Source organism: Coturnix japonica, chromosome 27 (assembly GCF_001577835.2).
Source record: "Coturnix japonica isolate 7356 chromosome 27, Coturnix japonica 2.1, whole genome shotgun sequence".
Lineage (NCBI taxonomy): Eukaryota > Metazoa > Chordata > Aves > Galliformes > Phasianidae > Coturnix > Coturnix japonica.
In genome coordinates this window covers 2375035-2389572 of record NC_029542.1, presented here as the reverse complement: position 1 = coordinate 2389572, position 14538 = coordinate 2375035, and the positions used below count along the sequence as shown (strand labels likewise).

The following is a 14538-nucleotide window of genomic DNA, read 5'->3' as shown; positions in this document are numbered from 1 at the left end:
GATCTGGGCCATTAGGGGTTTGTAACTCGTAGCCAAGGACCTGTTCTAAGTATTTGTTTTCCAGGCTATCCCCTTCAGATTCCAGTCGATGATGGATCGGATGAGCCTGTTTCTGAAACATCTGATGCTAAGAGCACCCCAACTACAGAAGGTGGGAGCTCTTTGACTTACTGCTTTGAAACCGTGATGGATGGGGTTGTGCTAAACCTTGCCAAGAGACCCGTGCCACGTTCTGCTGGGGCTCCATAGGAGGAGCATTGGTGGCTCTTGGATGAGAGCTCTTCATTAGTCTCATCATAAGTGAGGCTTTCACTTGGCACAATGACAGAGTTGGCTTTAAAGGTGGAGAGTGGGTTGGAAGGCCTGAGAATGGAGAGTGTGAAGCGTTGCTTGTAGCTCAGTCTCTTGCAGGTTGTTTCCTTCTCTCATACAGTGACCGCAGGGTCCCATTAGCTCAGTGCAGCAATCCCACATTGCCTGCAGGTACAGAGGTTTGCATCACTATGTACCATCAAAATACTGCCGGCCCATCCTGCTCTGCGTTCCCTGTTGGAGTTAGTCGGAGCTCTTTGTGTTCCCTCTGTGTTTATGTGTTCATTCGTACAGCATAGTCTGTGCTGGACTGATGAGATGGACTGATAGAACAGTCTATATGTGCAACTTTGAGTTGATGCAGAAGTCACCTGGGTCAGAATAGGGCATTTCTGTGCTGCTCCACTGGAAGAAATCTAATTTAGGAGTCATGTAGAGCCTGGTCCATTGTTTGAATTAACAGCGCTGTGTCTGTGGCTGCTTTAATCCCAACTATCTGCCTCTTGGAGACATCAGGTAAAGGCATTAGCTTGCAAAATGTATCTGAAATTAAAAAGGATGGAGATATTGAGCAGTTCCAGCCCTGCCCTGCTGGAGGTGTGGGCTGACAGCGATCCCATGCAGAGCAGCTACATGAGACACGTGTGCTTTGTGTGGCAGAGGGGCAGCTCACCACGTCACCCAAGGGACCAGCTTTGCTGTGTCCTGCTTGCTTGTCTCCCTGCACAAGCACTGGCTCAAGGGAGGGAGATGGGTGCTTCTGTGAGCAAAATGACCTTCGGGAGCATCCCGGCCTCCCCAGGGTTTTGCCATTCGCAGGCTGTGTGAAAGCTGCATTGTTTTTCAGATGCCACAGCACCTTTAGTAGAGGAAGGAGACCAAGAGGATCAGCACGGGGAGATCCCAGAAGGAACCACAGGTGAGGGAGACCGAGGTGCAGCTTCATCTCTTGATACAGATAGAGCAGAGAGCTGGACTGGTTAGTGCTTAGCAATAACTCTGCAAAGCCTTTTGCAGGCGTGCTTTGCTCCTCATGCTTGCTTCCTTCTTCTCCACATCCTGCAGATACAATTCCTTGCTTACAGCTTTCCTCTTGCTTTCCCCAGCCTTGGGGACACTCGCAGCTTTTCCTTCTCTCTTTCTCAGCTCCTCATCTGACAATCTTTCTCTCTTTGCCTCCCATCTCCAGGCAAAGTGCTTTCCTGCAGAGCCTGCCCATCCCTGCAGCTCTGCTGGCAGCCCCATGGGGCCTCTCTGCTTCTCTCTCAGCCCACATTGTTATCTATGGAGAGGCAGGTGGAAACCAGACCACGGCAGCACTTCTTGGGCTGCCAGCGTGGTTTGATCATGCAGAGGAAGCCAAGTGGTTCATTCAGGACCTCTGCACCCAGACCTGCTTTTTGCAGGGAGGAATGGGGGTCTTTTGGAGTAAGAAGGGATTGATGTGCAGCATTGCTGTGCAGAGCAGGAGCTCCTCGGACAGTCAGGTGTGGCTGTGAGCGATGAGCATGTGGTCCCTGCGTTGTGGCTGCTGGCTTTTCCTGCAAGCATCAGGTTCTGAGCAAGGCAGGGTGGTAGCAATGAGCTTCTATCAGCAGCCAAGCACTAACACAAGCTCTGCCTGTATTCCTGAAGCACTGGGTTTGTTGCACACCCAGGTTAGCTGGCAGCATATAGCCCAGCAAGAGCCCATTACAGTAAGCTGGAGAGAAGACACGGATGAGATAGAGCTCAGGTAAGACACATCAATGTGAGCGCTGCCAGCTTGGCAGGGGTAGAAGAGGAAATAGAAGTCCACAAGTTCCCCTGCTCAGTGCTCAGGTTTTTGCTTCTCTGTCCAAAGGAGCTTGTGTTTATTTGCCTCTTGGTGAAACACATTGGTACAGCAACTGTTGGATCAATCTGATATCATTAGATGCCATTAACACAGCTTGATTGCCTTTCTGATACTGCCCTGCTCTTAACACGGATGGGCAGAATCAGCAAGGAGGTAAAGACGTTCTCCAGAAGCATGTTTAAACTTAATTCTCGTGTTCTAATGGTGTTTTTCCATTCTCCCTCTGAACTGGGACCAGCTGAAGAGGCGGGCGTAGGAGCCACCCCCAGCCTGGAGGACCACGCTGCAGGAGATGCTCAAGGTTGGTCGGGCTTCTGTCACTGGGGTCTGGTTGCTGCTCCTGGGGGGGATGGGGGGGGATTGGGAGTTTACTTTTGTAATGCAACTGGGTGGTTGTACAGCTCTCCCTGTTGCTGGCAGGAGGGTCACACACACTTTGAATGTCCCCAACACGCTCATTTCAGGCAGCTCCTCATTCATCAGTTTCTCTCTCAGATGGCTGATGCTTGTTTGCCCAGTGGCAAAACAGAGCATCCTCCGGGCTACAAAAGGTCATAAATAAACAGAGCCAGGATGGTGTAGTTTGCCAGGAGGTGCTGCTCAATGTTGCAGGTCACTTTGGAACCCTGCATGTCCCACATGAAAGGACTGAGCTATCTGACTCTATGTACCATGTCTCATTTAGGGTGGGCTCTCTTTGCATCTCAGGAGTGTCTGACAAAGCCAGGCAGGGTGGGCAGTCATTGTAACACAGCTGTCTCGCTCACATCTGTAAGTGACAGCAGCAGTTTTGTGTGTTAGTTATAAGGGCAATTAAAAGCCCATTTAGTAAGGTGGTTTTCTGTTGGGGTTGTGCAGTGTCTCGTGACAGCACCAGTTTTGTGTGTTAGTTATAAGGGCAATTAAAAGCCCATTTAGTAAGGTGGTTTTCTGTTGGGGTTGTGCAGTGTCTCTCCTCCTCACGGCTGCTGTGTACAGTCATCCCTGTCTGTGCAGCTCTTTGCTTTCTCAGCTCAGAGTGAATCGAGGTCTTTGCTTTTCACACTCAGCACAGTGACACACGCTGCTCCCTGCAATGAACATCAAGCATTTGATGGTGGTTCTCAGGCTAGCAGCTCTTCTGCATTCAAAATAGTGATGCTACTAAAAGGGAAACCGAGGTTGTTAGCGGGATGGAGTGTGTTATCCCTCCTGTCTGTCTTTTCCAGTCTGCTTCCAGCTGCTGTTTCTCCCCAGATCTTTAATGATGGTTTTCTGCCTTGGCCTGGGATCTTTCAGCTGTCAGATATGGGGAAATGAATTGCCTCTTTTACCCTAAAACAACAAAAGATCCGTGTCTGTGTGACTGTGTGTTTTGGGTTTTAAATGTCACTCTTTCTTTCCCCTGTGCCCAAATGATGGCAGCAGTGCTGGAGCACTAATTAGGCTGAGTGGGCACACAGTCCAGAGCTGCTGTGGTTGTGTAGTTACAGCCATAGTTTACTTACAGTCCTTCCTACCAGGGCTCTGCCTGGCTGCTGTTAAGGACATGGCAATATGGGAGCAGACAGGGGAGTGCTGCTCCCTGGGCTCATAAGAACCAGAAATGATGTGGAGGTGGATGGGAAGCTGGATGTATTCCTGAATACCTCCAAAGCCAATGCCTGGCAATGCAGGTGTGACACACAGGGACCCTTCAGCCACCTCTGATATGGGGTCCAGGCAACACTTTGGCCTTCCCACCTTTGCCTGACCCTCTTTCCAGTTCCCATGGAGGTCAGAGTTCCTTTAAAACCCATTCTTTGTCTGCTGAATTCTCATATTGATAGTACAAACCCTGAGTTTCCCTTCTGCACTGTGTGATTGACCACCTCTCTGTGCTTGTACTCACTGTCTGCCCACGCTTCATACACTTCATCTTCAGCTCCAGGGGAGCCCAGCTCTCCAAAGTTGCAGCCTGGCCATAAGGAGCATATGGGAGATGTGGTTCAAAGGGGCAGCCAGCCCATGGAGCAGGTAGCTGGTGTTCCTCGGGAGCCACAAGAAACAAAGGCTGCAGCCACAGCTCCCACCAGGATTGAGGTCACTATCCCAATCCCCCTGGATATGTACCAAGATGTCAGAGCAGCTGAAGCCAGCCGTGAGCTGTGGGATCGTGGGGGCAGAGAAGGCATCGGCGTGGATCCAGAGCTGGGTGATGTGTGCAGCACGGGGCTGGCAGGAGCAGGTGGAACTGATGCCTCCCATACTGCAGATGGGCCAACTCCTACTGGAACCCCACTAAAAGAGGACACCGGAGATGTGGACCGTGATATGGATGAAGCTTCTCAGCAGGATTTGCTTGGCCTGGTGGGACAGCACGTTTCTCCAGGCCCCAAAACAACCAAAGAAGCTCTTAAAGAGGAAGGAGAAAGCAAGTCCAGGGATGTCCTCAGAGACACAGAGAGGGAGGTATTCCTTGTTGAATCTGAAGCACGTAAAGCAGAAGACCAAGAAAAGAGACAGCATCTGCAGGGGGAAGAACCATACACAGATGTCACCTCATCAGAACCTTCTGAGACCCAAACAGAAGGGGCAGGAGGGGATGCTGGACCATTAGTGGAAGCAACTGAACCCCCTGATGGGTTAAAGGATGGGAGAGAAGACAGAGATGCTGCAGTGGAAGAGGTGCTGGGTGCAGGAGGGTGCCGGACGCCCAAGAAGAAACCAGGTGCTGCAGATAAAGCAGTCAGTCGTGTTCCTCTCCTGAAAGGTGTGTGCACCATTTGCCTGCCTGGAGCTCACCTTGCTGGTGCATTGCTCACCATGAAGCTGCTTGAAGCAGCACTTCCAGCTTGCTGCCTCCTCCTGAATTGCAGTGCTTGGGACATGGCCTGGACCTTTGCTGTGAACTGATCTACGAAGCTCCGCCGCTTCCCCCTCTCCCTCCTTTAATCTTGGATGTCCTGGCATCATTGTCAGACCTCCGTGCTTTGGTTTTGCATCCCTTGCATGGTGCTGGTGTGTTCCCAATCACGCTTTTTTTCTTTCTTTTTTCCTTTATGATTTCTTTTAATTTCAATTCCTTTGGATCTTTGGGCTCTTTAACTCACACCTGGCAGCTTCCCAGAGGAGACAGATTCTAGATGGATGCTGTGGCATGTTGGATCGGGGCTAACCCAGCACGATGCTGCTTGTCCCAGCAGGGCACATGCCACTTGTTTTGCATGTGTCCACTGTCCAGTGCAATAACTCTTTGCATCAGCTTCCCTAAAGAGGAGGGAGGAGGGAGTTCAGACCTTGGGACCCACGTTGGTCCTTTGCAGAGCACACCTGAAGCTCTTACACAGCATCATGCTTTGATCCCAGCTCTGGATCTGTGGATGCTCCGATGCAATGGCTGTGCTGGGTGTTCTGCAGGGTGTTGTGTGTGTGGACACTCTCAGGCACATCTAACAGTGTATGTGTGTGTTCCTGGGCTGGAAATCCTCCTCTGTGAGCACCCAGAGCCCTGGGTGCTGTTTGTGCAGCAGGTCTCAGTTCTGGCTGTCCATGGGGAAGGTTTCCATCCTCCCATCAAAGCACAGACATCCCTGCTGGCAGAGCAGCTCTTAAACCTTTTCTTTCTCCATGAAAGAGCCGTTTCCCAGCTTCCAGGGATCCAAGGCATCAGAAAGCTTTGCATAAGTACTGCAGGGCATCAGCATGGCTTGCTGTCGCTGTCATCAGAGCCTGAAACCAACCGTGGGCTGGGGATGCCTTGCTTGGGGTCACCCAGTTTCTGATCCAACAGAAGGAATTTCTTTCATTAATCCATTTGTGGGCTTTATTTCCTTTGAAGGCTGAAACACTTTGCAGCCTCTGGGGCCGTTGGGGTGGGATCAGTGTTGCATTAATGGCATCATGCATGGGCTGACCCATTGGGTTTCCAAACAGTGGGGTGAAGATGAGAAGCTTTTCCACCCAGTTTATGGGCTCCCTGCTGGGGTTGCTGTGCCAGGAGGGATGGGATGGGAATCCTTTGCAAAGTTAACACACCAGACAAGAGATTTAAGACATAATATGGGCTCCCTGGTGCTGGTCAGTCGGGGCATCCTTTGGTTTTAGTGTATGTATATCTAATGGTTAGAACCAAATAGGTTTTATTCAGCAGACAGACTCACGTTTAGCTCAGAGGGGGCTGCTCTATCCTGAACTGAACAAGTGCTGCTGGAACTGAGTGCAAACACACAGACCTGCTGTGTGCCTGGTGCTCCATTAGCAACTGATGTTTGTGCACCTGTTAACCCAGGAGGAATTTGTGCTTTGCTTTACCCAGAAATGGGGGATTTTCTCACCTTTTTAAGAGCAGCCTTTGATGTAAGCAGGGAGGGAACCTGTAGCACCAGCTCAGCATGCATGTTACTGCAGCGCAGGCACTGTCAGCTGCGAGCTTTACTGACCCATCCCACAGAGTATAACTGTGTGTTTCCATTTGTCAGCTCGTATTGATAGCAAGGAAGGGGCTGAAGCTGATGACAAGAAACCGAAGGTAAGCAAGTAAAGGAGGAAAAGCAGAGCTGCTCCCTGCCTGCCCACAGGGGCTGTGCTCCTTCCCAGCCCCTGCTTTAGGAATCCCTGCCATTTACCCTCCATTCTTCAGCCTTGTTTCTGTTTTCATCTCCCCATGCCCTGGTTTGGATGGGGCCCACAGCTCTGTGCTGCAGCGAGCAGAACCCCCCCATTGCCATTCTCACTCCTGCTTCCACATTGCGTCTTCTAATCCTATTTAAAGTTGGTTTTCCCTTTCGTTCCCCTCCCGTACTGATTTTGTTTTTGTTGTTCCATCTTTATTTTCTTTCCATATGTAAGAAATCCTCACCTTCCATTGCCAACCCCCCAGGCGATAGAGCCTCCATCCCTCCCCACCGACACACCTCCTCTAGCACAACCCCTCCGAAACCTCCCTCCAGCCCTGCATCCACCTCTAAACGAGTCACACCCCGACCTGCCAGTACAGGAACACATGAAACAAAGGCCAAGGTAAGGAAATGGGGTGTGAGAGAGGCAAAGCTGCTTTGGAGAACAGCGTAAGGCATTGCTGGCAGTGCTTGCTGGGCTGGAGCACCACAACTCGCTCAGAGGAGAAAGTGGGGAGATAGAATCATAGAATGGCCTGGGTTGCAAAGGACCTCAATGGTCATCTAATTCCAACCCCCTGCTGTGTGCAGGGTCACCAACCAGCAGCCCAGGCTGCCCAGAGCCACATCCAGCCTGGCCTTGAATGCCTGCAGGGATGGGGCATCCACGATGCTATGGGACGTGCTTCTCTATATGACAGTTTTGGAGCAGCTCTATCAGTCTGTTGGCTCCTTGTTGTGTGCTGTAGGGGGTTACCTGGTGTCTCTGAGGCATTTCTTTGTGTTCTTTCACCCTCTTTGTTCTGCAGCTTCATGCTGCGTTTTATGGGTGCAGCTGCATTTGTCACGTGCTGAGCTGCCTCTGCCAGGTACAACAGGGGAGGTGATGTGGGAAGGCACAGCGCTGCTGTGGGGTTTGCCTTGGTGCTGCAGGTACAGCCGTACTGAGGGGGAGAGCTGCAGCTCTGGATCAGGGGGTGCAGTGCTGCAGTGGCTGCGATGGTTCCCTGCTGCCCTGGGACCCGTCAGCTCTGCAGCTTTCTGTTGCATGCATTCAGCTTTGTTACATCAGAGCGTGGTTTGAAAGCAGACACGTTGGTTTATAGAGCTGGGAGGGTTTTTCTGCAGGATCCCCAGGCAGTAAATGGTGCATTGCTGTTTACGGAGCCTTGCAGATGATGTGTGGGTGCGTATTGGGAGGACAAAGGAAATGTCTGTGTTTGGGGTCTGGCTCTGCCTCGTGGATGGAGCTTCTGTTGTGAAATCAAAGAGCGGGTTTATTTCCCAGCAAAAAGAGAGGCAGCAAAACAAATAGAAAAATAACAAAGGAAAGAAATGGAACGGACCGTTTTCCCTTTGTGTCCCTGCAGGGCCAGGAGATGAGGGGAGGCACAAAGCCGGCCACGCCGCGCTCTGCAGCAGGGCAGGCCCAGAGGAACTCCAGCAACGCCACCCGCATCCCAGCAAAAACCCCCACGGCCCCCAAGACCCCTCCTGGCTCTGGTAGGTGTGGGGCTGAGCCTGCATGGGGCTCCGTGCAGGTTGTGGGGTGGGAGCTTTGCACCACGAGGGTGATGCTGCTGCTTTATCTGCTGTGCTGGTGATGCTCGGCAGCACTGGGCTTCATTTGGAAGGTTGAACCAGCTTCATTTCTTAACCCATCTCTCCTTTTTCTCTTCCCAATGTGTGAACCTGGGGCTGTGAGGATCCAACCTTCCATTGCAGGAGTGGAGATTACAGCCCATAATTCCCATAAAGCCCAGGAAGCGCCCAGCATTGGGGATTTCCATTACAGCACTTGGCTGAACGTGTGCATTCTTCCACGCTTATCAGAGCTGCGTATAAAGCCTTAAATCAATTAAATTCCCGGCCTTATTAAGCATCTCTCTCATTCATTAAACAGGCAGAAAGGAGCAGAAAAAACCACCCCCTGCAGCAGCGAAGCCTGAGAAAGGTGATGTTTGAGGATCTTGTTTGGTTTGTTGAGGTGGGGAAGGTTCTGAGCTGCTCAGTGATCTGAGCTTTATTTAATTATGCCAAATAACGTGGTCTAAGAGCTTCCAAATCCCAACGAGATGAGTGGGTTTCCTCTCAGTGCCTTTTGTTTGTAGCTTTTCATGCATGTTGATGTTGGGGTGTGGGGCATCCAGTCAGCCAGGCTATAAAGAACTCCTTTCTTCTGAGCTGGGGGGGCTGCTTTCAACCTCAGCTTCTAGATCAGATCAGGGTGTGTGTCCCATCCTGATGGGATCTGTCTGTCTGTCCCATCCTGATGCTGTGGGCGCTGATACGGGGGCTGTAGGAGCTGCAGACCATCCCCATGCAGGCAGCCAGGCAGGGTCTGTGTGCCCCCATCTCACCTGGCTGTGTCTCCCATCTCCAGGTGAGCAGCCCAAGTCTGGAGACAGAAGCGGTTACAGCAGTCCCGGCTCACCCGGGACTCCAGGCAGCCGTTCCCGCACTCCTTCTCTGCCCACCCCACCAGCCAGGGAGCCCAAGAAGGTGGCAGTGGTTCGTACTCCTCCTAAATCACCTGCGTCTGCCAAGAGCCGCGTTCAGCCCACAGCAGCTCCAATGCCTGACCTGAAAAACGTCAAATCCAAAATCGGCTCCACTGAAAACCTGAAGCATCAGCCTGGAGGTGGCAAGGTAAAGAGGGGGGATCTGCTCTGGGGATAAGGGGGGAGCTGAGGGGCAAAGCTCAGCCCGGAGCAGCAGCACTGGCTCTGCTCTGTGTGATTGTGCTGATGGGAAGCTCCAGTTTTGCATTGGAGGTTTTTGGGGCTGGTTGGCTTTCATTTGTCCTCAGATTGCTTGCCTGGCTTAGCACAGCTGAACCGCAGGGATGGGGATGCTGGTGGCCCATGGGGTGGCCTGGCCCAGCACGGAGTGGCTGCAGGGGGTGGTGTCTCTACCTATGGTGTCCTATTAGGGAGGGAGAGTTGGGACCTGCAGCCCTGGGGAGTCGCAGGATCAGGGCTGTGCTTCTGAATGATCTGAAGTCACCACTGTGAGAGGATGGCAGCCTCCTGCAGGGACCTCAGGCAGCCCATATGGATGGAACTGCAGCCTTGCAGCAGGTCAAAGAGCTTTGGGCATGTTGGGCTGTTCTCAAAGCACAACCAGTGCAAAGACTGGGATGCTGCTGGGCTCCTCCTGCTGCTGCCAGCTCTGAGATGACCCCACTCCTGCTGGGACTGAGCTGCTGTTGCAAGCAGGTTCCATTTGGAACTGCTAAGAGAAGCAGTGCAGCAGCTGAGCAGGTTGGGGTTTGGGGATCCACTCGTGTCGGTGGGGCTTTGCATTGCATTCTGCAGTTGCTGCAATGGAGCAGCGTGGTGCAGTGTCAGTTTTAGGACCAGCAGTGCTTTTCTAAGAGGGCAGCAAAGAGAGCTGTGTGCTTTGAGTGCTTGGGAAATGGGGTGTCGTGGTGAACTTTGCAAGGCCAGCAGAGGAGACTTCAGCAAACAGAGCCTGAACTGGGTGAGGAGTGATGCATCCCCACTGCTCCAGAGCAGCAGAATGCAGCCACACAGCTGCAGCAATGCAGTGTGGTGTGGATGTGTCCCACAGCTCTTATGGGATACCCCTCATTGCAGTTGCTGGCTCTTACACAGATACACAGTGATAGAGCTGCACATGTGGCAGTGATACAGCTGGGGTCACTGTGTGTGTGCTTGCAGAGCATTGCTGCCTCTTCTGCAGCAATCCTGCAACAGAGAGAAACCTCCTCGTGTGGTGCATGCTGTGCAAAGCAGATGGCTCTGAGCGGGAGACTTTGGCGTGGGGAAGGCTTTGGGATGGCTTCTTTTCACCGCCCTCAGCTGCACTTTGCTCTTCCATTTCTCTCTGCACGTCTGGTTTGTGCTGCACTGCAGTGGGGCTGCTCCTCCCCAGCAGCTCTGTGCTGGCTGAGCATTGCTCTGGTTGTTGGTTCACTGCCTTTGGGAAACCTGGACTGGCCAAGCTGTGCCCTGATGTGCAGGTTTAATTGCTGGGAACTTGAGAAGCAATGCTTGGTGCTCCTGGTGCTGGGGAGCCACTGTGCAGCGAGCTCTGCTGGCAGCAGCAGGCAGCACCGGCTTGAAATGGGGTGGGGGGTGCCCAGGGTGCCCACCTCCCCATTGTGGGGATGCTGTCATGCTGAGGCTGATGGTGCAGTGCTCCTTCCTATGGGGAGCATTGTGCTTCTGGTGGCCTCCTTCATTGGGAGCTGAGGCACTGTGTGTGCCCACTGCTGTTTGCCTTTGGTTTTGGTCCTCAAGTCAATCTGGTCCATGCAGGGGGGGGAGCAGGCACTGCCTTTATCTGTGGGATGGTGCATGGGGTCACTTAGCAGAGCTGTCCTTGCAGAGATGGGCTTTGGGGTGGGGAGTGAAGTCAGCATGGCCTGGGGCTCCCAGTGCTCGGAGCTGATGGAAGCAGCTCTACCACTGGGGTTGGTTTGAGCAGTGTGGGCCAACAGCTGCCCCAGGGCTCGGTTGTGGTTGTCCCTTCCATCCCACCTGCACAGGGGTTAAGAAAGCTGCAGCCCTGGCACTGCATCCCGGGCACAGCAGCTTCTTGCCCTATATCTGTAGAGGGACTTGGAGCCCTACCCCACACTGAGCTCACTGTGCTGGGCACACTGCTCTGCTGCCTGCTGTGCCCATTGGCTCACAATGAGCTGCTGAGCAGAGCTGTGTGTGCTGCACAGGGCTGAGCTGGGGGGGTCTCTCAGCCCCATCCTTCCTCCCATTGCTGCAGCTCTGCAGCTGCTGTCTCAGAGCAGCAGTGCTTTCCAGCACATGTGCTGCCCACCACGTCCCCTTTCTGTTCAATAGAAGCAGACGGGCAGCTGGTTTTCTTGCTGGTGTTTCTGGCATGGAAACCAGGGCTGCCTTGTTAGGCAGATCTCATCCAACTCCAGTTAGAGCTCATCCACCTCCATCTTCAGCTCCAACTCAGGAGCAACAAGCCAGAGAGATCCTCCTTTGCTCTTGGCCCTGGCAGGCTCCTGGCATTGGTGATGTTTGGCATGGTCAAGCTACAGATGATCATGTTGTTTCTCACGCTCTTTTCTGGCTACCAAAGGTGCAGATTATTAATAAGAAGCTGGACTTTAGCAGCGTTCAATCCAAGTGTGGCTCAAAGGATAATATCAAACACATCCCGGGAGGAGGCAGTGTGAGTACCTTCACACTTTCAATGCACTGTAATAGTTCTTAATGATAAGTGGCATGTTGTGTACACTAAACCACCAATGCTATCTGCAGCGCCCGTGCCGTCAGATAGCACTTGGTGACATGCAATGACTCTTTTCTGGCTACCAAAGGTGCAGATTGTTAATCAGAAGTTGGACTTTAGCAGCGTTCAATCCAGGTGTGGCTCAAAGGATAATATCAAACACATCCCAGGAGGAGGCAGTGTGAGTACCTTCACACTTTGAATGCGCTGTGATGCTCCCTACCCGTAGTGGCATGTTGTATAACACTGACCAGCCAATGCTATTTGCAGCAGCTCTGCTGTCAGATAGCACTTGGTGACGTGCTGTGTTTAACCCATTAACCCAGAAGGCGTGGTTAGATGAACCCTAATGACGTGCCTGATGTGGGCAGAGCTAACTGAGCCATGTACAAACCGTGTCTGTAACAAAACATCTGTTAACCTCAGGCTTTATGCTGCCTGCGGGGCTCGGGCCCTTAGCACGCAGCGATGCTGATGCAGCCCATGGTATATTTAAAAGCAAACGCAGCCCTTGTTGCTTATTGTACTGCTGAAGTGCACGTGGCCCCGCACAGCGTGTAAAAGGCTCCTGAACCCATCAGGCAAGTATGGTCCGTGTGAATATCAAGCTTCTCCTTGTGTCCACTGTGTGTGTTGGTGCCCGTGTGGGCTGAGCCTGAAGTGACACTGAGCAAACTGGGACGTGGCCATTCCCAGCCATGGAAACAGCTTCCAGGTGCTGTGCCAGGATCATGGAGCTGCAACGTGGGGGTTGGTGGGTTTGCTCCACCTGCTCTAAAGGCAGAATTGGGGTCTGGGAAAGGTGATGGGCAAAGGGAGGAGCATCACTGAGACCCCAGCAGTGCTGCCCTGGGGCTGTGCCCGCTCTGTGTCCATCTGAGGAAGCCTCAGCTATTCCCCATGGGTTTTCTCTGTGCTGTTTTTGATCTCTGGTTGCCCTCCTTGAGAAGCTGAGCATTGCAGAGGGCTCGGCCCATAAGGGAGGTAACTGGGTTTGCCACCTCGGTCTTAAATTTGATGTCATTGTACATTATTTCCACACCAGAGGAGCTGCTTTGCAGAGGTCAGGCCTCTGTGAGATGTGTTCCCTGCTGGTTTTGCCAGGTCTTAAACCCAGGCCCTGGCTGTGCTGCCTGCAGGGCCAGGAGCTGATGTGAGCCACTGGTGGCAGAGCTCAGCTTCAACACACACTGGGCGGGCATTGAAAGCTGCAGCAGGTTCAGAACTCCCTGAATTTATAGATAGAGACCATCATCCTCCAGCAGAGCTGTGCATTGGGGCTCCTCTGACCAAGGGGCAGCAAGAAGCCACTGGGCTGCAATGCAGCTGTGCCTTAATCCTCTGCAGCACAGTCAGCAGTGACTGCCTGCACAGCCACAATGCTCCAAGGCAAAGAGATGCAGCAACCTGGGGCAGTGCCTTCCTTCCAGCAGTGGGTGCTGTGACGCAGTGATGCATTAGGCAGAAGCTGAGCAAAGCATTGATGATGCTCAGATGGGATCCCCAGGTCTCCGGCACTGATTTCTTGGGCGAACAACTCTGTGTCTGTTTGCCTTGTTAAAGTGCTGCTCTGCTGCCCAGCAGGATTACAGAGAGTTCAGAGTCTTGTGAGCTGGAAGGAGAGCAGAAAGGATGCAGCCATGGGTCACTTGCTGTGGAAATGGGGGGTCTGTCAGAGCAGCCGGGTCCTGGCAGCTCCATGCAGAGCTCTCAGGGCCATTGGGGCACACTGGGTCAGAAGGGCACAGCTCTGTCCTCCCAGGTCCTGTTTGTGCCTTGTGAGCCAGCCCAGCTCTCCTTGTGCTCAGTGCGTTACGTGTGGCCTCCCCCCATCCCTGTGTTCACGTCTGTCTCTGCCGTGTTCTCTCAGACCCTGCGGATGCTTTTCTCCCTGTCTCTGTCTGATGTGTCTGTTGGGATGGCTGACCATCAGAGATGGGGCTGACAACATTACAGAACTATGATACCTGTGTGCTTGATATCCAGTGTTCCTGCAGGACTCGAGCCCTGCAGTGCCTGCTGGCACCGGGCCTTGCTGTGCTCCCACTCCTTTCCCTGGCTGTGTAATGGGGGGGCAATGCTGTGTGCACAGCCACGCTCCCACCCGTGGCTCTGAGGCTCAGTATGGGCTGCTGGGCATGGGGCTGACATGAGGTTTGGTGCACACAAAGGGTGCTGTGCATCACAGGGAGGTGATGAGCTCCAGCCAAACCAATGGAGGGGCTGCATGGAGGGTCCCTGTGCTGCTGTGAAGGAGCTGAGCAGGCACACAGAGCCCTGGAGCAAACAGGGTCAGCCAATTCCTGTGTGTCTGAGCCCAATCCATGGCCCAGTGCAGGCACTGGGGTCATGGCAATGTTTCCTCCCCTCCGTGTCTCTTAACCTGGTGTCCCTGCTGTGTGTGTGCTGTGCTTGGCCCCCCGATGCTCTCAGCAAGACCTTGTTCCCATTGCCCTGCTGTGTATGGTTCCCAATGCCTGTGTATGGTCCCATTGCCCTGCTGTGTATGGTCCCATTGCCCTGCTGTGTATGGTCCCATTGCCCTGCTGTGTATGGTCCCATTGCCCTGCTGTGTATGGTCCCATT

General features: G+C 53.1%; 1 protein-coding gene across 28 annotated transcripts in view; it reads left to right on the top strand.

The window, feature by feature from the left end:
* MAPT (microtubule associated protein tau) overlaps positions 1–14538 on the top strand; it is a 33765-nt gene that overhangs the window by 13294 nt on the left and 5933 nt on the right. For 5 of the 28 annotated variants that reach the window (XR_001559635.2, XR_001559637.2, XR_001559636.2 and 2 more), the window contains exons 3-13: positions 65–151; positions 1160–1231; positions 2388–2450; positions 4053–4880; positions 6589–6638; positions 6959–7129; positions 8097–8229; positions 8630–8680; positions 9110–9375; positions 11800–11892; positions 12041–12133. Coding sequence is in view for 25 of the 28 variants with exons in the window: in XM_015885775.2 (XP_015741261.1) it covers positions 65–151; positions 1160–1231; positions 2388–2450; positions 4053–4880; positions 6589–6638; positions 6959–7129; positions 8097–8229; positions 8630–8680; positions 9110–9375; positions 11800–11892; positions 12041–12133 (1907 nt within the window). In the remaining 3 variants the exon portion in view is untranslated. The other 23 variants (XM_015885790.2, XM_015885791.1, XM_015885779.2 and 20 more) reach the window with 22 other exon arrangements.